A 21,995-nucleotide genomic window follows, 5' to 3' on the forward strand; every position below is an offset into this window, starting at 1 on the left:
GAAAGGAAGAAAGAAGAAGAAAGAATGATAGAATGAAGAAGAAAGAAAGAAACAATGAAAGAAAAAGAAGGAAAGAAAGAAAGAAAGAAAGAAGAAAGAAAGAAAGAAAGAAAGAAAAAGGAAGGTCTGTATACCAGGTCTACAGACAGGGTTTTGATGGATGAAGACTTCCTAAATCACTCATTAAAGCTGTTTTTTTTCATCCAGTTAACTTTGGCCTGAGGCATCAAGATCTTCTTGTTGGGCTCCCAGTGAAGCATGGTTGTGAGTCACCATAGCATGTGGCTGAGAGAAGAAGCAAGCAGTTAGACAGAATCCAGTCCTCACATATCCAGGGAGGATCCTTAAATCCTGCCATTCCTCACCCTTCTTTGCTCAAGAGTTTTTGCTTGACCTTAGGAATATAAAATAGGCATATAGAAAAAGGATGTACCTATGGGAAAAAATCATTAAAGTGGCTTTTAAAACAATCTTTATATTTGGTTTCACAAACATATATTTTGTAATGAGCTGCTGTGTAAGAAGCTGGACACTAGACCCCAACTCTGAGAGGGTTTCTGGACTCCCCTGCCCTGAATCCTAAAAGGAAGAGACTTCACAGTCTTAAAGAGTTTGGAGCTCAGACACTAAAGGACTTTTCAGCCCCCATGTTGTGCCCTTTGACCCTTGGCTGGAGAATCAGAAAAAAAGTGTTTGCTTTATTTCCTAATTTGGGACTTGGAGAGTATTACCCTTTTTGATAATCAAATGATCATCACCACTTCTTTCCCATCCATTTTCAAGATTCTTTAAAGTTACCAAAAATAGTTTGGAAGACATTCCAACACAAGCATGGTTTTTTTTTTTTTCCTCCTCAAAGGCAAGGATTTGTGTTCTCTGCTGCCTGCAAACTTCTGCTCTTCCTTGTCAAGAAATCCTCAGTGTATCTGAAGGAGAGAGGAAGACTTTGATTTCTCTCTTCTACCTGTTACACCGAACAAGTTGTTTTGGGTCTTCGGGATTTCCATCTTTGCCCAGTGAGATAAAGATTCTGGGTTTCCGGTTCCTGGATTGGTTTCATCAGCCAGTTCCCAGGAAGCCATAATGGGAAGGATGTGGTTGTTCCAGTTCCTTTGCTGTCACTATGGGGAAGGGCTGAGAAAGGACTTTACCCTTGAAACAACACCACCCATTCCTACCAACCTCCCTTTGGGCACCTGAAAGAATAGCTTTTCCCCAGCTCCTCTGGCACCTACCTAGTCCCAGCTGCCATGCATGAGTGGGAAAAAGGCCCGAGTTTGCTGGCATTTACACAGGATCATTAATTATTTCACACTAGATAGTAACCATGGAGGCCAAGAACAAACTAACTTCTCTAGACTCGTCTGAGTCACCTGAATTGAAACAAGTACTATAACGACAGTGCCACTATACTAACGTAAGGCACCCTGATTTAAACTCTTACTGTGGTAAACAGTGCTCAGCACTGCCACAGTATTCAGAAAATCTTAAACAGTGCTCAGCACTGCCACAGTATTCAGAAAATCACTCCAATTATCCCAAGAGGTATTACATTGTTTCTCCCATTTTGTAAGCAAGGAAATTCAAGTTCAGAGACATTGGCGCATTTTTCTAAGACTGCATAGCTATTAAGTGTAGAGTTGGTTCAAAGCTTGATCTGTTTGACTCCAACCTCCAAGCTTTTGAATTTGATTTACCTTTTCTGTTAATTTTGTTTACACTTTGAGGTCACACCCTCTGTGCACAGGGATTACTCCTGGCTCTGTGCTCAGGGATCAATTCTGATGGGCTTGGAGGATCACATGTGGTGCCAGAGATCAAATCTGGGTGGGCTGTGTGCAAAGCAAGCACCCTACCCACTCTCATTATTGCTCTGGCTCCGTTTTCCATATTAGAAAGAAGGAAAGATGGAATTTTCTTATTTTCACTGTATTCAGTATAATTAGGAGAATCTTGGAAGGGTGCCTTCCTTCTTTCCTTCCCTCCTTCTTTCCCTCCTCCTCCCTCCCTCCCTCCCTCCCTCCCCCTTTTATCCCCTCTCCCTTTCCTCCTTCCCTCGCTTCTTTCCTCCTTCCTTCCTTTCTTCTTCCTTTCTTTCTCCTTCCTTCCTTCTTCCTCCCTCCCTCCTTTCCTCCTTTCCTTCCTTCCTTCCTCCCTCCTTTTCTTTCTCCCTCCTTCCCTCCCTCCCTTCCATCTTGCCTTTCTTTTATGTTTTTAAGACCAGGTAACTTTTGAAGGAGTGAGATTTTTTGTTACCAAATTCCAATATTTTTATTTGAAAAACTTTTTCAGAATCTTGATAAGTCTCTTCAAAATAGTTTTAAACCTAAAAATATGTTTTTGTTGCAACACTAGATGGTGCTCATGAGTTACTTATGGCTCTGCACTCAGAAATTACAACTGGGGGGCTCAAGGGACCATATAGGATGCCAGGAATTGAACCCAAGTCAATCGTAGGCAAGAAAAATGTCTACCTGCTGTACCATCACTTTGGCCCAATATGTGATATCCCAAGATACTACATAATGACTCAATGACATATGGGCTCCAATGCCACCTGGAACATCCCTATGATTGATTTTTAAAAGGAAAGCACTAAGAAAAATACTTAATTAGTAAAAGAAATGGTACTGGTGTTTCCCATGCGGTGGGCTAAATGTGTACTCCTAGAAGATACCCGCCATATATCTCTGCATTATTCTTTACATACTGCTAGTGTTAATATATTAGTCTTTCTCTTTCACTCCTGATTTTAACCATGAATGAGGGTAAAGGAGTTAAAGGTAAAGATAAAAAGCTATAGCATTTTTTGGTAGTAGAATTTATATTAATGCTACCTGGAGTTGCACCTTATAGTTCAGAAGCACACTCAAATAAGAGACCTATGCAGATGCATTAAGTTGTGTGTGCAAACTTGCTGCTATTTGAGATATTTAATGTTCAAATTTCATGATTTTTATGGAGCTAATACTACATACTAGTAAGATATTTTCTATTACTTTATGTTCATTTTAGTTCCTGAAAGTGCTTTTCACTCTATTATGATATTTGTTCAGCTTGCATAGTGCACAGGCTATGTATTCTAATTTCCTTTTGCAGTCAAGAAAATAGGACACCAAGTAAATAAATACTTCATTTCAAAAAACAGGATGAACCACACAATCACTGGGGCTTGTATCAAATCAGAATGCATTTGTTGCAATCAACTAAAACCCAAAGAAACAAAGGTCAACAACCTATTAACAACCTAATAAACAAAACCAGGGACTTTTGGGCGGCTTCTGTAACCCCACAATTTAGGATTCGGTTGCAGAACTCAAATCACACCCACAGAATAGGATACTCTATATTCTTCAGCTTCCTGCTTCATTGGCTTCCTGCCCAGACAGTCTTGCCCCTCATATACCAAAACTGTACCAGTGGCTCTGGAGATACTCTTGTGGAAGAGTCTATATCTTTGAGATCCCGTCCCAAAGCACTGAAATCCTCTCCACTTTTGTTGGATTAGGGTGATTTTCCACCTGACCTAAGTACAGATGCTGTTCAGAAAGTCCTCACTCTGCATATCAATAGCCTTGTAAAGACTTTAAGTCAAATTGTACGTAAAGAAAGCAGGTCCTCAAATATGGTCATTTGGCTCCATGTAGTCTAGGTTCCCCCCCCCCCACCTATAAATAAAAGAATGTTGTGAGCTGGAGAGATAGTACAATAGGTTGGGTGTTTGTCTTACATGCAGCTGACCCAGTCTTGATCCCTGGCATCATTCAGCAAGAATGATCCCTGAGTGTAAAGCCAGTAGTAACTGAGCAAACCTGTTCGTAGTTGGGTTTAGTTATAAAAAAATAAAATAAAATAAAATAACACCCCAGTGCAACATTCCCACTATGACATTTGCTTATACAGGATGTACATGGAGATATTATGCTGAATGAAATGAGTTAGAGGGAGAAGGATAAACATAGAATAATCTCATCATTAGTGGAATATAAGATAAATAAAAGACAGTATGGTGATAATATCCAGGGACAACAGAGATGTGGGCCAGGAGTGCCAGGTAAGAAACTTACCACATAGCGTGGTGAATGCAGTTAGGTAGTGAATAGTCCATTCACTGTAACAATGATAGTTAGAACTGATCACTCTAGATAAGAACTGGGTGCTGAAAGGGGATAAAATGTCATTCATGGTACCTTCTCATTAACAATAGAGCAAACCACAGTGTCAAAAAGGAAACAAGGGGCCAGAGAGATAGCATGGAGGTAAAGCATTCGCCTTTCATGCGGAAGGTCATCGGTTCAAATCCTGGCGTCTCATATGGTCCCTCGTGTATGCCAGGAGACATTTCTGAGCATGGAGCCAGGAGTAACCCCTGAGCACTGCTGGGTGTGACCCAAAAACATAAACAAAAAAAGGAAACAGAGAGACACAGAGAGAGAAGTAAAATGCCTGCCCCAGAGACAGGAGGGGGTAGGAGGGTTGGGATGTGGGAGGGAAACTGGGGCATTAGTGATGGTAAAAAAAAAAAAAGTTAAGGTGGTGTACATTCTATGACTGAAATTCAAGTATGAACAATTTTGTAGCCATGGTGCTTAAATAATACAAATATTATTAAAAATATCTAACACAGGGGCCGGAGAGATAGCATGGAGGTAAGGCATTTGCCTTTCATGTAGAAGGACGGTGATTCGAATCCCGGCATCCTATATGGTCCCATGTGCCTGCCAGGGGCGATTTCTGAGCATTGCCATGTGTGACCCAAAAACCAAAACAACAACAACAACAAAACCAAACAAACCAAACAAACAAACAAATGAAACTAACACACCTGCTTCTTTGCAGTGACATGTAGAAGTCATCCCTGTGAAGTACAAGAGCATGACAATGAGGCCCCCCATGTGAACCCTGCGGACCCGACCTCTCCTGCACTGAAGTGGCAGCCATACCAAAGTGTTCCTTGGCACAGTTTATTAAATGGTCATTATGAAAAACTGTAAGTGGATGCACGGACCCTCGTGTTGCTGGAAATGGAAGGGGCATAGGAGTGTTGAATCCAGGTCTCAATCCAAGTGCTGGGTCTTTGATGTGATCCCATGGTCAACAGCAATAGGTCATTAAGAAAGTGTTCAACTTCCTCCTTCTATTTTGTTTCTTAGTAAAAAAAAATCCTGGATTTTTAGCTTTGAGTAATCCTGCTTTATAATTGTTACTCATGGTAATTTACTTTCTAAATGATGGCAGGACAGGGAATATTTGCTTGGTTTTTTGGATGAGCTCCTAAGTGGTGCATAGGAAGTCCATAGGTCTCACTGGTGATTTTTGACCATCTGAGCTGGTGGGTCAGTGCAAAGGGCTCCAAGATGTGATCTTGCTTTCACTCTGCAATGCTGGGGATACCCAGGTCACCCCACAAAGCTGATGCATCTAAGAGTCACTCCCAGTGATGTCTGGTGGATTATGTGGTATCAGGAATTGAACCTGGCAGTCACCTAGTATTTGAATTCTTTCCTGGTTCCCACCTGCCCAAGTTAAACTAAAAACTAGAAAATGAAGATTTCCCACATCACTAATATTTTATTTCAGTAGTTATTGTATTATTTTGTGGATAGTTTTTGGGGGGAGTCACATTATAACGTGAGCCAGTGACCTTCTAACAAATGTTCAGTGAATCAGTGTTAAATTAGTTATCAATGGAATCTATAGCAATCTTAGTTGGTAGTGGTTTATTAACAAACTGAAATCAAACTACACAAAATATCTTTGAAATTGTGAAGTTTCCAGGGACAGAGAGTTTCAAACAATTGCAGCTCATGCACAGCATCCAGAAGGCCTGGGATCAATTTTTTTTTGTTTGCTCTTGGGTCACACCCGGCAGTGCTCAGGGGTTACTCCTGGCTGTCTGCTCAGAAATAGCTCCTGGCAGGCACGGGGGACCATATGGGACACTGGGATTCGAACCAACCACCTTTGGTCCTGGATCGGCTGCTTGCAAGGCAAACACCGCTGTGCTATCTCTCCGGGCCCCTGGGATCAATTCTTAACACCACATATAAAACCTTCTGTACTATAGTTACAGCCCTAACTTGCATGCATTTTGGAGACTTGAATGTTTCTTAGTCTCAATGCATCTGAGTTGATCAAGTAAATGGTAACATTTTCATGGTAGATGTTATTTTTCATATCTGAGTGGATTATTTTAAAGGTTTATTTAAATGCCTGTGATGCTTCACTGATTTGGAAAATAATAGAGGATACAGATGGTATCAATTCAAAGGTGTAGAGACATTTCTTCTGAAGGCATAGCTTTCATTCCATTTTTCATAAGTAAAAAATGAAAAGCAATATTTATGTGGTTTAGGACTTTGACCACTTATTTTTACACTCGTGCCATTGAGATAGAATATCACTCTTTTCTTTTTAGGTTATTTTGTCTAATTTATTTCAAGTCTATACATTTTCCAAATAACTGAAAAGTCATCAAATGAGAAAATTGAGAAAGTAAACAAATCTTTGCTTACTATTGATTATATTTAAATTTTTTTAAAAAAGTCAGTTTAGTGGATTTTATAATACACTTTTGATATCAAAAGCAGAATTTATTTGTAGGTAAATAGAATGAATGGACTTCTATAACCAGAGGCTGGGGTTTAAGATTCAGAATAATCTTTAACAGTATAATACAAGGTGGCTTTATTTCTTGCCCTTAAATTTCAAGCTGAGGCTCATATCTAACTCTCTCCCTTCAGAACTTTTGATAGCTATGGCAGATCACCAAAAAAATATTCTTTTTTTCAACCAAGACAGTTCTTATTACCCTCCATAGTAAACATCTATACTATCTATCCATCCAGTCTTTAAATGAACAAATTAGCATATTAGTGGTAGAAACCAGAGTCAATATAAAGTTCCCAGGGGCATAAGACATATGGGCCGTATTAAATCTTTTGCTCAATGCCTTTTTCTCTTGCTGCTGGTGGGCACTCTGACTGGCGCTTTCTAACCCATCAGCTATCTGAGGGTAATCAATGACCCGGTGACTTGGGCCTGTGGGAAAGTGCTTACCTCACAAAGAACATGAGCCTATTTTCCCCAAGAGACTCATTAATATTTTCAGTCTCTGGAATTAGGGGAACATTTAGAAACTCCAAGCTGCTCATTATCATGGCAGTCATCCAAATTGAGAGCCCAGGATGTGACGATCCCTGCTGAGACCTGAGCTGACACAGTGGAGAAGGCTGCCCTGTTCTGCTCCTGGATCCCATAGGAAGCTTCTTTCTGAAGACAAGCTCTCTTTGAGAAACCTCCTTCATGAAAAATCACATTCCTTATCCATAACATGTATGGAGAAAACTTGCCAAAGGAGTCTTCAACTTTTATATCTTCTTTCCTCTTTGTTATTGTTTTATGTCTAATTTTAATTTCCTAGAGAGACAATATAAAAAAACAATGCTATTGAAAATGCCTTGATAGGCCATGTTTAATAGAGATCTGAGTGTATAGGCATCCTATACTATCCCATTTCTTTCTGCAGCAAAAGCCAAATTAGGAGGATAACAAAAAAATAGTATTCTGATGAAAACAGGGTTTCAACCTCTCATCTGACTGGCTTTGGTTGATCTAGTTTAGAACTCTTGTGGAAGTCTTTGCTCTGGGGCACCTGTCGAGAAGGGGTGAGGTGTGAGACTTCTGAGATGCAAGTTAGATTCTTGGCATCATTCTAGTGCCCCCACATGATCCCAAAAGCTCTGCTCTCTGAGATCCTTGATGCTACAACCAAGGGTGAGATTTCTAGTACATAGAAGCAACAACAACTAGGGAAGGAAAGAAGGAAAAATAAAAAACAAAAAAACACTTGCATCTTTGCCATGTGTGTGTGTGTGTGTGTGTGTGTGTGAGAGAGAGAGAGAGAGAGAGAAAGAGAAAGAGAGAGAAAGAGAGAGAGAGAGAGAGAGAGAGAGAGAGAGAGAGAGAGAGAGAGAGAGAGAATGAGATTAAGTTATTGCTGGTTATTCTGACCAGTGACTTTTTTTTTTCTGTGACTACCATGGGTGAGGCGACCTATGCTACCTATGACTGTGGTGTTACTAATGAAAGAGAGAATATTCTGTTTAATGATAATTTCTTTATTTAAGCACTGTGGTTGAAGAAATGTTCATAGTTGGGTATCAGTCATAGAAAGCACACTGCCTTTCACCAGTGAACTTTCCCACCACCAATGTCTTCCATTTCCCTCCTACTCTCCAATCTCTGCCTATCTGCTTCTGAAAATATTTTTAGGGGCTGGAGAAATAGCACAGCGGTAGGGCATTTGCCTTGCATGAGGCTGACCCAAGAGGGATCCAGTTTGATTCCTGGCAACCTATATGGGCCCCAAGCCTGCCAGGGATGATTTCTGAGTATTCAGTGTTCAGAGTTCAAGCCAGAATTGGCCCCTGAGCACTGCCAGGTGAAACCCAAACCAATAAATAAATAAAGTTATTTTATTTATTTATTTATTATTATTATTATTATTTATTTTTGGGTCACACCCAGCAACGCTCAGGGGTTACTCCTGGCTCTATGCTCAGAAATCGCTCCTGGCAGGCTCGGGGGACCATATGGGATGCTGGGATTTGAACCACCATCCTTCTGCATGCGAGGCAAACGCCTTACCTCCATGCTATCTCTCCAGCCCCAAATAAAGTTATTTTAAAAGAATATTTTTAAAGCAGAAAAGATGAATTTTAGCCCAGAAAAATTTTCAGGTCTGAGTAACATGGTGACGTCTCAGCTTCTAGCTTATGTCTTTCTATTGTACTGTGAAGTCAAATTAGAAGTCTAGAAAATGTTAAGGAAATGTGAAGGCTGAGAAAACTATGCTTCCACTTGGCAAGAACAGTACTTTTTCCTTGTGAGAGAATAACTTTGTGAGTTGGCTGTTTAAAAATATCATTTTGATTTACCTCAATAAAAATCTATTGCAGGAAATCTAATGGAATAAATATAGCAAGAGACACTTTTCATGATGTATTTGCTTAATATGTTGATACAATTAATAAATGCGTGAAAAATATTTGTAAAACCATTTTCTTAATTCCTCTTTTTATAGACCTGATCTAGGCTACCAAGTTGTCACAGATAAAGGATTTAATTTTTCACCAGCAGATGAAGCTTTTGTTTGCCAAAAAAAGAACCATTTTCAATTAACCATCCAGATTCAAGTTTGGGGAAGTCCAAAATATGTTGAAACCCAAATGGGTCTCAAGCCAATAGAAATGTTTTACTTGAAAGCTTTTGGGGTTAAGGTAAGTCTTTTATTTCATGCAACCAAAATTGATTAAGATCCAGTTATATATCACTGTATAACGAACAAGTTCCCAAAAGGAGCAATTCAAAATAACAATAATATTCAAAATAGCAATAATATGTTGGGTTTACAAGTCTTCAGCTTGGGTAGGGTTTGGTTTTGCAGTTCATTTCTGTTTAAGAGTCAATAGCTGGAGCAACTCGATGAAACCTAAATCCAGTTTCCAAGATGGGTCGAGGTACAAAGTCTTCTCAAATAGGTTTACTTGCTGAACTTGCTCCAAAGAATTCTTTAGCTAAACCAAATAAAACCAAACCAAAATGAATAACAACCAATCCACAACAAAGCTTTTTTATTTTCTGATTATGTAAGTAATATGGATGCCCGATGACAATTTTGTAACACAAGAGAAAAGTATAAAGAAATGAAATGTATTGATATTTGTAATCTACTGTGTAGCTGAAGTTTTCCTTTTCCTTTATTTTATTTTCTTTGTTTGCTTTATGAGCAGAGTTTATTTTACTTCTGGTTGTAAACAAATGTAGTGTATACATACATCTGTTCAAGAAATCTTGCACAATGTATATTTACAATGGCTATCATGCACAAGATGAAAACAAGACTCCAAAATGGAACTTCTGAAAAAGGAAGGAAGGCTCCAGGGTTTTACTGCCCCCCGGGAAAAAATGATCACATCTGTTGACTGAGGATCATACAAAAGTTCAAAACATCCATAAATATCCTGGTCTCACTCTGACAAATACAAACTGCCAGATACAAACTGGGTGAGAGTGCATGCGTTAGGCCAGGGAGTGGGGGAAGACTTTACCTCCCCGATCTTTTTCCATTTCAAGGGCACAGTGGCACAAGATTTCTCATGGTAAGCATAGAGAGATGCTAACTATCCACAGTGGCATAGCTCTGAGCCACCTCCAGGACAGTACTGTGATGTATTTTGAACTCTCATATCTGTCAAGCGTGACTGCTAAAGCAGAGATGTGCTGGTAGCATCTGGGGACAGATGCTGTGGCTGTGGGCTTGCTGATAATAAGGGTGCTGGGTACACAGTTTGTGGCTGTTCAGTCCATGCATGAGCTGTGATGCATGTGATGAGTGAACTGAAGTCCTGCTGATCCCAAGGTTAAACCATTGTTTACAACATCTAGAGTTGCTTGAGGCACTCTCAAACTGTGACATTATTTGGAGGATTGACTTGCCAAACAGCAGGAGCCTGCATAACAGCTCCTCCTTGCAGAGGAGCCTGAGCTAATGGCATCCAGAGAGTCCTATAAATCACTTAGTAGTTTTTAGGAGCTCCTGGAACAGGGAATCTTATTGGCACCTGAGTTGCTGGGAGATAGGTGACACTTATGGTGATTGGAGCAGTGGACAGCAAGTGTATGGTTGTCTGAGCTGGTCCACTTTTTAGTACACTAGATGACTGAAGAGGTGGGCTCACTGGCTGGGCTGCAGTGGTCAAGGCTGAGAAGAATTCGGTTGACACTGGAGTGTAATTCAGCTTCCTAGGCTATTGTGAAGCTCCACTTTTTCATCATCTGTTGGGGGATTGATGGCACCACCCAACTCACTGCTAGAGGCTTGTCCGCTCTGTGACATCAACTACTTTCTTTTCTGTGCTATATACTACTTTGTTGTTGTTTTTTAGTGCACCTGGAAGTGCTCAAGAGTTATGCCTGGCTTTGTGCTCAGGAGTCACTCCTGGTAGGTTTAGGGGACCATATGGGATGCTGAGATTGAACCTGGGTCAGCTGCATGCAAGACAAATGCCTTACCCTCTGTATTATTGCAATGGTCCCTCAAATACTTTCTTATTAACAGAAGCACATTTTGGTTTGCTTGTCTGATTTTCAAGTCTTGGTGTGTTGCTACTGCTCTGTTCTGCAGCATATGAATTTCTAAAAACAGAAATTGAAATTTCAACTGTATAGCTCCTTGATTGTTGATGAACTATAAAGTCCTGATGGACCTCGAGTCCTTGTGGCTTGTGCAATAGACTGTGCTATTGCAACAGCCTGTACTCAAGTGCTGTGTCTAGAGGAGAAGCACTGACCAGGGATTTCCTTTGACTACTAAGACTAGATGAAAGAATATTTGGTTCAATGGGGTTTGGCCAGGATGGCAAGGACACCTGAGATTTTAGCAAGGCTATTCATTGCAGGTGGACTTTGTATGGAAATGAATGCAACATTGCTGAATGGTTGATTGGTCTCTAACATTTGTGGATGACTTTGCAGGAGCTGAGGCTAAGAGGACACTGAGACAGGACGTTTTCCTTATTTTATCTGTTATTAAAATTAATCTCATGTTGCTAATACTGTATTCTGACAATAACATATTATCAAAAGATATAAAAATGTAGCTACAAAGATGATAATTTTTTATTATAGGGGTATGACATATTAACTCTTGCTTTGTTGTAAATTTTGGTAATAAACTCTAGGAGTAGCCCTGTATTTTTGTCTCTGTAGAAGGATAAATTCCAGAGGAGGAATTTTCACATTATATATATGAATGTTTTCAGACTAAAGAGATAGTACAGTGGTTAAGGAACTTACATGCAGCTGACCTGGGTTTGGTTCTTTTCACCCATTTTTGATCTCTTTGTGAGTGACCCCTTGAGTGCAGTCAGAAGTAAGCCCTGGCCACTGTTGGGTATGGTCCACTCCCCATCCACCAAAAAATTGAACATTTAAAAATTTTTGGATGTTTGATTCACTATATATCTAAAATTCAACTGTGAAGGACTTTATAAATATCATAATGGTTTCAATAAAATAAAATAAAAATATCTCTAGATGTAAGTTATCTAGTTGCTTTCCAGAAAGATTGTTACTTTATGAATACTGCAATCCTTATGAGATATTACTGGGCATTATTCATTAGGAATAAAGAGTTTGCACTAAGTACTAAATAAATATAATTTCTGATACTTTATTCATTTTTTATCATATATTATTGTTTTTCTATGTTAGAATACAATCCCTGCACGGGTAGGTATTCTTGTTAATTTTATTTATTTCTTACTTCTAGTGCCTAGTGAAGTACATGGTGCATAGGAAGAATGAATGAATGAATGAATGAATACAGTTAGCTTTTGAGGATTCTTACTCTTTTCTGGGGTGGGGGGTGGGGCTCACTGGTGGCCCAGGGGTTACTCCTGGCTATGTGCTCAGAAATCGTTCCTGGCTTGGGGGACCATATGGGTCACTGGGGGATCGAACCACGGTCTGTCCTAGGCTAGCACTGGCAAGGCAGATGCCTTACTGCTTGTACTACTGCTCTGGCCCCAAGGATTCTTACTGTTATGTTTCGATTATGTAGTCCACACTAATAGTTTCTGCTTATCTGAATCTCTCTTTTGTCTTATGTTTTCTCTGTAAAATTTTACTGGAGATTCTCATTTCGCCAATTGTTCCCAGTATTAAATTAGTGGCAGTTGTCTTTCTTACATGTCTTTTTAGTTCACTTGACCAATGCTTAGAAAGATGCCTTAGAAAACTTGCAAAGTACTTGGGAATTATTTACTAATAAACATTTTAATTAATCCTTTAAATAATTAGCTCGGTAATTCATTTTCTTTTTGTTATTCCACACAGGTAGAAGCCACCAATCAAATAATTACTATTGAACAGTCCCAAGCAGATCGAAGCAAAAAGATTTTCAATCCTGTTAAGTAAGAATTTCTTTTTAATTATGTATTTTACTAGATGTTTTGGAAATGTCTCTTGCCCAATTTATAAAATGAAAGTCACTGTAGAAATTAATTAGCAATGGTATGTTAATATTATAAAACATGTGATTATCAACAAAAATAAAGTTGATAAAATACATTAAAATTATTACAAGAATACCTTATTAAAAAGCTCCATTTAAAAAACTAGCATTCGGGTGCTTAACTAAAGATAAAAAAAGTAATAAAAAACTAGCATTCACAGGATAATCATTCATTGACGAACTTGCAGGTTCTTTGAGATAGATTCTGATTATATCTTTTTTTTTTTTTTTTTTTTTTTGGTTTTTTTGGGCCACACCCATTTGACGCTCAGGGGTTACTCCTGGCTATGTGCTCAGAAATCGCCCCTGGCTTGGGGGGACCATATGGGACGCCGGGGGATCGAACCGCGGTCCGTTCCTTGGCTAGCACTTGCAAGGCAGACACCTTACCTCTAGCGCCACCTTCCCGGCCCCTCTGATTATATCTTTTTATTTTTTGGTTTGTGGGTCACACCTGGATGCTCTCAGGGGTTACTCCTGGCTCTTCACTCAGAAGTTGCTCCTGGCAGGCTCGGGATGCCGGGAATCAAACCAGGGTCCATCCTCTGTTGGCCAGTGCAAGGCAAACACCCTACTGCTGTACTATTGCTCTGGCCCCAAGATTCTGGTTATATCTTTTCATTTAAATGAGTGCAATGCAGAGTGAATTAATTTCAGGGTTCTAGATCAAGCTGTGCTTATGATTTATTTTTCCTTATTTCTTAAGCCATGCCTTAAGCATGGCTAATAAGCTTCAAGATAGAAATATTCAAGAATTTTCAAGAGAGAATATTCATGAAAAATATGGCCACTCCAATTAGCATCTACCCTGAGGAATCACTTAAATTGGGAGTGACTCAATGGTCTTCAAACTACGGCCCGTGGGCCACATATTGTATTTATTCCCATTTTGTTTCTTCACTTCTAAATAAGATATATGCAGTGTGCATAGAAATTTGTTCATAATTTTTGTTTTTACTATAATCTGGCCCTCCAACAGTCTGAAGGACAGTGAACTGGCCCCCTGTTTAAAAAGTTTGAGGACCCCTGCGTTGAGATAGACATGATTGGGAGGTGTTTGAGGCATCTTTGATCCTGAGTAATTACCACTGGGACTGGAAAGAAAATGGTCCCATAGCCAGATCTCCTCAGGGAAGTGCTCAAGTTGACATGTGAAGAAACAGTGCTGAACTGGCCTGATCTATCAGTTATCCCTGGAAGGCTTCAGTTGTCTTCCTTGGGAGAAGGCTTTCTCCATGGCTGAACCAGGAGGGCAGAGACATGTTGAAGTTGAGGAGTTTGTGGCAAGCGTAGGTAAATAAATGACTTGCAATAGGAAAGAAATAGCCACAGTGGCCAAGGCACAAATGAGATCTGACTTCTCTCCCCATGGTGGAAGTTAAAGAACACACCCATGCTTTAGAAAGCATGTGGTTCTCAGGAGTCCAAAAATTGCAGATTTGAGCAACTTGGGCTGAATGTGCACTTCTTACTACATGACTAATTCAGGTCCTTCATTGGCAGCCATTCCTGACTATGCTAAGAGAGTGCACTGAAGTCAGTGACTCGAATAAACTTCCGTGGCAGAAAGGCTGGGAACCAAACCTACTAGGAATGGGTTAGATATGGTCTGACACTGTGTGTCCTCTGACAGTCTTTTGCTATCTTTGTTATTTGTTTTAGAATCGACCTGCTAGCTGACCAGGTAACTAAAGTAACCCTGGGCCGATTGCACTTCAGTGAAACCACAGCGAATAACATGAGGAAAAAGGGAAAACCAAATCCTGATCAGAGGTACTGGTATCTTTGTGGACACTCCAGGGGGCTGAGTACTCTCATACTCTTTCTTGGCCCTGCCCATCAGTAAAGCCAGCCTTATCCAGCCACTTTCCTGCCTATTCCTATTAAGTATATGAACTTTTCTTATTTACCATGACCACTTATCCTCTACCAATCCTTACTCCTAGAATACCTGCTTTCTTTCCTGCACAGCTCAGATATGTAGCCTAGATCTCCCTCCAAATTCCCTACAGAGCCTGTATGTTTATATTTCCTTTGTTCTTCCATTTCCCTCCAATATTGGCAGAGTAATTGTACTTCTCAAATGTGTACGCTGCTCCCAGTACAATGCCCTGAGTTCCAGGGAACTCTGCTACCCTCTATGACTGCAAAGAAAAATGAATTTCCATCACTGGTTAAGACTTGTGGTTCTCATTGTGCATACTCAGGGCTGTAGAGATTATACTGCCTGGATATATAGTAGAAATGCAAGTTCTAAGGCCAACTGAAGATGTCCTGAACCAAGGTTCTGTAGGCCAGGTCCAGAAATTTGCACCATAGCAAATGTACCATGTGAGTCTGCAGGAGGATCAAGTTTGAGGATCACTTTGAAAGTAACATTTAAGTCTACGTTATGTAAAGTATATCATAGATATGTTTTATGGTTCAATATTTATACCATGAAGTTCACCGTTAAAAAACCAATTTGGTGCCAGGCAAATTTGGTTGCCTTGTACTCATCCAACCCCAGTTCAATCCCAGCACCACATATGGTTCTTTGAGCACTGATAGGAGTAAACCATGAGCACAGAGCCAAAAGTAATCTCTGAGAATCATTGGATATGATCCCAAAACAAAGCAAAACAGAAATTCAAATTTATCATCAAGTGCTCAGTTGAAACTTTTTGTCTATGTTATACAACCTGTTCCCCCATTCCCTTCTGGTAACTACTATAGGTCTTAAAATCTAAAGTTATTTTTTTTTAACCAATGTTTTGGTTTTATTACCCACATCTAGTGGTCTTAAGGGGATATTCCCAACTATGTTATCAGGGGACATTTGATGCCAGGGAGTGAACCTGGGCCTCCAGCATGCAAAACATGTGGTTACATCCATTGAGCTGGGCCCTGGGAGTTTATTTTAACTTAATTTAGCTGAAATTGGTTTTAAAAGTTGGATAAAATACTTGATTTGCTAGCTTGGTGACCTTGTGCCTATAAATTAACCTCTCTGAGACTAATTTTCCTAGTCTGTTAATGGAAACAATTGTCATATCTCTACTACTCCAGACGGAGGTTCTCAAACTTAACTTGATCTACTACCTCCTTTTAAGGAAAATGTCACTCAGAGATCAGACAAATAGTACAGGGTTGAGGCACTTGCCTTGCATGAAGCTGACCCTGATTAGATTCTTGGTACCACATATTATCCCCTGAGCACTACCTGGAGTGATCCTTGAACAAAGACTCAGGAATAAGCCCTAAGCACAATCAGTATGACTGAGCCCCCTCCCATCAAATCACTTATTACTTGCTGGAAATCTGCCTTATTTAAGTAGCAAACAGAATGAATCTCACAATTGTATCCAGGACTCCTGGGCCATTCTAATGTTCCTCTTGCCATCTGGACAAGAGAGGGAGGTGGGGACAGAACTTCACCATTTTGAAAAACACTATTCTCCTCCAATTGGTTGTTTTGGTTATAAACAAAATCATGTAAATGAGCAGATGACACTTTGTCTATTAATATTAATGATGATAAGAACAATTATTACACAGTTACTTTAGGTGAAGGGAGAAGTCTTGTTCTCTAGGGATTAGAAATCTGTAGCATATTCCAGAAGCCAGTGAAGCCCTCTTCTAATAGCTATAGTTTTTATTTAATTTTAAATCATGGTTGGATCTTTAAAAAGTCTCATCAGTGTTAAGTTTAAAGAAGCAATTGAGATAACAGTGACTAAGACTGCTTTAAATCAAGGCCCTTAAAAGTCATTGGAACTGAAGATTTTGTTTATAGAACTGAAGTTACACGGGAAAGGGAAGGTATCTGGGAGGGGCCTTTCTGACACTGGTGGAGGGTAAGTGGGCATTTGGTAATGGCTTGATCTAGGAATGAAGGATACATGAAAAGTATAATGAACAGTATTGTAAATCCCAGTACTTCAATTAAGATGATGAAAATATTTGAAGGCTTTCATACACTTTTATGTGGAAGACATAAGGTACATACATGGCCAAGAGCAAATGCAAGTAGATGCCAGTGTGGTTTGTTGAGTCCTGATGGGTCTCACTCAATAAGGGGTAGGATATAGACTTGGCTGGCTCTGGACAAAGGATCATATATGGTGACTTCCTGTTGTACAAGTGTTAATGAGCAGAGTTATGATGAGAGCTCAGGAATGCAGCTTGCAAACACCTCAAACTGGGCATAACGAGGATCCAGAAGAATAGTCAGTCAAGAATCGGCTCTTATTCCAGAGGAGGAGAAACAGCACAGAAGAAAACATCTTGACACATGCAAAGCTATCTTAGTAAATGCACCATGAATGAACATGTTTCTGTTCAGTTATGTTCACACTGGTCTGCTCTTTCTCATTCAGATATTTTATGTTGGTGGTTGGACTGTATGCTGCTAACCAAGACCAGTTCTATTTGTTATCAGCCCACATCTCGGAAAGGATCATTGTGAGGGTAAGCTCCATGTTTTGACCCCTGGGAAGGCACATGCTTTCCTTCCTAAAGAGAATGTACATTTTTCAAGACTTGTTTGAACTATATTGCTTCTCAGTAACTGATGTTGTGAATGGCAAGACCAGATAAAATTGTTTAAAAATTTCTGATCCCTGCGATTTCCCCAAATGTGGGGAACTCAACTGCATAATTTGTGGTAGTAGGAGATTGTGTTGGTGCTCTCCCCTGAAGAAAAAAAAAATTCTGAGTGGGGGGGACCACACCTGCCATAATATTATAATAATATATATTAATAACCAGAGATTCAAGAGAGTGAGAACATCACTCTGATCACACAGCTTGTCAATGATGGATCCCAAATCATAATCCGTTTCTGTCTGATCTGAAAGCCCTTGAGGCAGGGTAAATAATAGAAAGGGATCTCATGCCCCAAAGTGGTTGGTAACCTCGGGAGCATCTGGGATTTTGCCCAACACATAGTTAGGAGTTCACAAATTTTTTGCTCTTTTTTTTTTTTTTTTTGGTTGTTTTTGGTTTTTGGGCCACACCCGGCGGTGCTCAGGGGTTACTCCTGGCTGTCTGCTCAGAAATAGCTCCTGGCAGGCACGGGGGACCATATGGGACACCGGGATTCGAACCAACCACCTTTGGTCCTGGATCGGCTGCTTGCAAGGCAAACACCGCTGTGCTATCTCTCCGGGCCCTGGAGTTCACAATTTTGATGAATGAATGATCAGTCCCAGCTGTGGGCTGAAGTCTTGGCAGCCACGGAACATAAACCTGCTCTCAGATGCAGCTGTGGGAGGCCACAGGGTCAGGATGGAAAAAGCCAGCGGTGTGGGGTAATTACTTAGCACAGGTCTAGCAGCCCAGGAGTCCAGCTGTGCTGTCATGCCTCCTAAAAGTGACACAAGGAGGATAAACAGGTTCCAATAGGAAAAATTATTTACTGCGGCATGCCCCACAGGGACTCTTAACTGGGGTGGGAGGGTGACTGGGGAGACACAATTCTGCTCATCTGGGGAAATATTTCTTTACTGGTCTTAATTGACTGAATTTAAAATAAAGAATCTTTTGTGTGACTCTTTTAGTCAATTTGAAAGAACAAGTCTGAGGCTGGAGAGTGGGTAAGGCCCTTGTCTTTCACAGAGCTGATGGCAGAGGGAGTGGGGCTGATTCTCTGCATCACATATGGTCCCCTAAGCCTTGCCAGGAGTGATCCCTGAGCAAGAAGCCAAGAGATACTTGCTTCTCCTTGACCCCCCAAATCCCCCCAATAACAAGTCCTACCTATTTGTAGAAATCCTTCTACTGTATCTCTCAGTTTTTAAGCAAGTTAGATAATGACAGAAATGTCCCACTGTGTTCAGATGACCAAGGCTGAGGGTTGGGCTCCATCTGTCACATGCATTTCTGTTCCTCTAGATCTAACCTGTAACTACAAAGATTCTCTGGAATCAAGGTGGTGGTTCCCTTTTCTGGTCATGAGCTAAGGACTGAGACTCCCTTCCATTCCTCAGCAGAGTTCAGGGTGACCTCTAATATATCCGCTAGTAGAGTCTGGGATGACTTCACTGTACTAACAGTCTGGTCTATAGCCAAGTCTGGAAACCCACGTTGCTGTGTCTGGTTTCTCAGAGGGAGGAGTAAAGTTAGCAAGGCCTCTCTTTTTCGAGTTAGACTAGATTAGATAGCATAAAAGTGCTGTTCTGAGCATGGAACTCCTTGAGTTCTGTGCTGTGAGTCACCCTCAAACTTTGAATAATTTATCTGGGGCCAAGGGTTCTCCATTTCCTGCTGCCATTTGCTGCAAAGATACTCACTGTCTCTGTGTAAGTTCACACAGCCCCAGGAAAGAGAACCCCACGGCCAAAAATGCTGTTACCAAAACATTTAATAAATGGCACCTCCTCTTAGCCACAGCACACCGATCATTTGTCTCATAATTATGCCGTTGCAAATTCATGGTTTCTGCAATTTACGTTGCGCATTAATACCTATACACTGCGTGTCATGCTATTCAAGAAAGTTATATTTTAAAAACAGCCAAGAAAGTTGTCTTTAAGAGATGGTTAAAAAAACATGTTCAAAACATTGTATTTAAAAATCATTTAAAAAACATATTCCAGATTCCACAACTTTCTTCTTCTGACCGTGACATTTAAAGGGAATGCTCTGTCTTATAAATTACACAGAGATTCACTACAGCAAGAGAAGTGATCATGATGATCACACAAATGCTACTCCCAACCTCCTGCTGAAAATATTTTTTTGATATTATTTTGGTTCTCAATCCTTAATACAGAAATAAAGAAGAACACCGACTTTTGACCCATTTGTTGTTGTTTAAACCGACTAAGAGAAAAAATAAATTTAAGAAATAGTATTGGGCCAGAGATATAGTACAGGGGTTAAGGTGCTTGCTTTTCGTCCTACAGGACCTGGTTTGATACCCTCGGCACGGTGTATGGTCCCTTGAGCACCACCAAGGTTTACTCCTGAGCACAGAGACAGAGATAGCTTCTGTGTACCACCAAGTGTAGCCCAAACTACTTCCTCTGTCAAGAAATGGCATTATCAATGACTGAAATGTTCATTCCTCTTAGAATAGGAGTTAATTACAACGGAGACTCTATCAAATTGATCTTAGAAACAAAAAGCCAAAAAACCCAAACAGTCCCAATGACGAACATTTTTTTTCTTCTCTAAATATTTAACTTGACTGGAAAAAAAGGATATAAGTACATTGTTTTGTTTTAATACACCTGTTATAACAATTACTATTACAACAATTTTTATTAAATTCTATATTTTATATGCAAGGTGTGGAATTCTCAAGTATTGTGCTACCATTGTATTAACGTATGTTTAATGCTTTAGAGACACTGAGCATATGTTGGAATAAACTTTTTACCTTGGGAAAATTATATGAAGTATTGTCTGACTTGTACATCATATTGATAAGGATTGAATAGATTTTGAACATCCAAAACCTTTACTATTGGTTTAATACGAAGTCAAGTTTGAGAATGACTATTTTATAAGCAGACTTTGATGTAGACTTTAGAAGTTGCAAGTAGTTGAAAGATTTGGCTGTATTGCCCTTTATCACTTAAAATTATAAAAAATATTTCAGAGCTGATGTTGATAAAGATATAAAGTACAATAAAATGAGACATTGAGTATCATTAAAAAAAAAGGAATCTGAATTTTAGCACTATCCACAGAACACATGAGATTCTAGAAGATGCTCTATTGCTGTGTGCATCAAAGGTTTGCAAGAGAGCAGGCGAGCCTGCAATCACAAGAAATCCAGATACGCCTATATAATCTGTGGCCTGACTAAGGAGGGAAGAATCAAAGACATTCACAGCTCTGGCCACTTTGCATGAGAAACCATACATTACATTTAGAAAATTCTGAGATTGATTTTGAGGCCCAGGGATCATTTTTTCTTGGTAGCAGTGATTTACCATCAAGGTATCTATATGAGGGCTGAACCCAGTTGCAGTGCTGAGGGTGGAAGGTACTCAGGAGACCACAGTGGTAAGAATTCTCCTTACAAAGAATAGTCGCTGGCAGGTTCCAGTAACTATTCATCTGTGTTGTCAATCAAAACAGTTTTAGAAATTTATGATGGTTTCGTAGTGGAAATTGGTCAATTTGAGGAAAATTAAGGTTTATTCAGGGGAGCAGATTTATTTCCTAGGTCTTTGTTTTTGAAAGCATTCCCCAGCAGAGTTCCTTCAGATTCTCCTTGGTAATGACGAGGCCTTTTCTTCAGCTCAATTTTCCTTCTCCAACATATAATTAAGTAGGGTTTGGAGCACTGCGTTGCAAGCAGGAGAGATGATTGCTGTTTGTCTGCTTTTCAAAGACGCACCAAGGTTCCTTAGTTTTCAAACCTAATAGATTATATTTCCATTTCCTTTCTCAAAGAAGATCCCTAAGAAATCCCCTTTGACTGCTCCGTTTTCACACCGCAGTGAGGTGGGAAGTCGGCCCCTAGGGGCAGGAAAGAGAAAAAGAGAATAAGAATGTAGTTGCTAGAATAACAAGGGATGGGCACTGAGTGGAACCATTCCAAGTCTCATTTCATGTCCCTTTGTTTGCATTAAGTAGACTATTTTTGTCTACGATTTTCTCTTCTCTCCTCCAACATGCACATGTACGCGCGCACACACACACACACACACACACACACACACACACACACACACACCTCATTGTCTCTTTGTCTCTGTCCTCTCTCTCTGTCTCTCTCTCATATACATACACACACACACACCTATGTACATATCCCTTTTCTAGGTGTTGGGCGAACTTTTATTTATTCTCACATTTTATTTATTCAAATGTAAAAAGTTGTATCCATTTTACTCTGCTGGTGGTATTCAACAGAGGATGGAGGGGCCAGAACGGTGGCACAAGTGGTAAGGCATCTGCCTTGGCCACGATAGCCCAGGAT

At 40.0% G+C, this 21,995-nt stretch overlaps 1 protein-coding gene across 1 annotated transcript in view; it reads left to right on the forward strand.

Moving 5' to 3' along the window:
• Positions 1–21,995, forward strand: part of MYRFL (myelin regulatory factor like) — a 161,232-nt gene that overhangs the window by 72,374 nt on the left and 66,863 nt on the right. Inside the window, exons 7-12 of the mRNA XM_049783028.1 lie at positions 208–264; positions 4,840–4,990; positions 9,086–9,281; positions 12,901–12,977; positions 14,741–14,851; positions 17,437–17,527. Of these exons, the coding sequence (XP_049638985.1) occupies positions 208–264; positions 4,840–4,990; positions 9,086–9,281; positions 12,901–12,977; positions 14,741–14,851; positions 17,437–17,527 (683 nt within the window). The remainder of the gene's footprint in view (positions 1–207; positions 265–4,839; positions 4,991–9,085; positions 9,282–12,900; positions 12,978–14,740; positions 14,852–17,436; positions 17,528–21,995) is intronic.

Source organism: Suncus etruscus, chromosome 11 (assembly GCF_024139225.1).
Source record: "Suncus etruscus isolate mSunEtr1 chromosome 11, mSunEtr1.pri.cur, whole genome shotgun sequence".
Classification (NCBI taxonomy): domain Eukaryota; kingdom Metazoa; phylum Chordata; class Mammalia; order Eulipotyphla; family Soricidae; genus Suncus; species Suncus etruscus.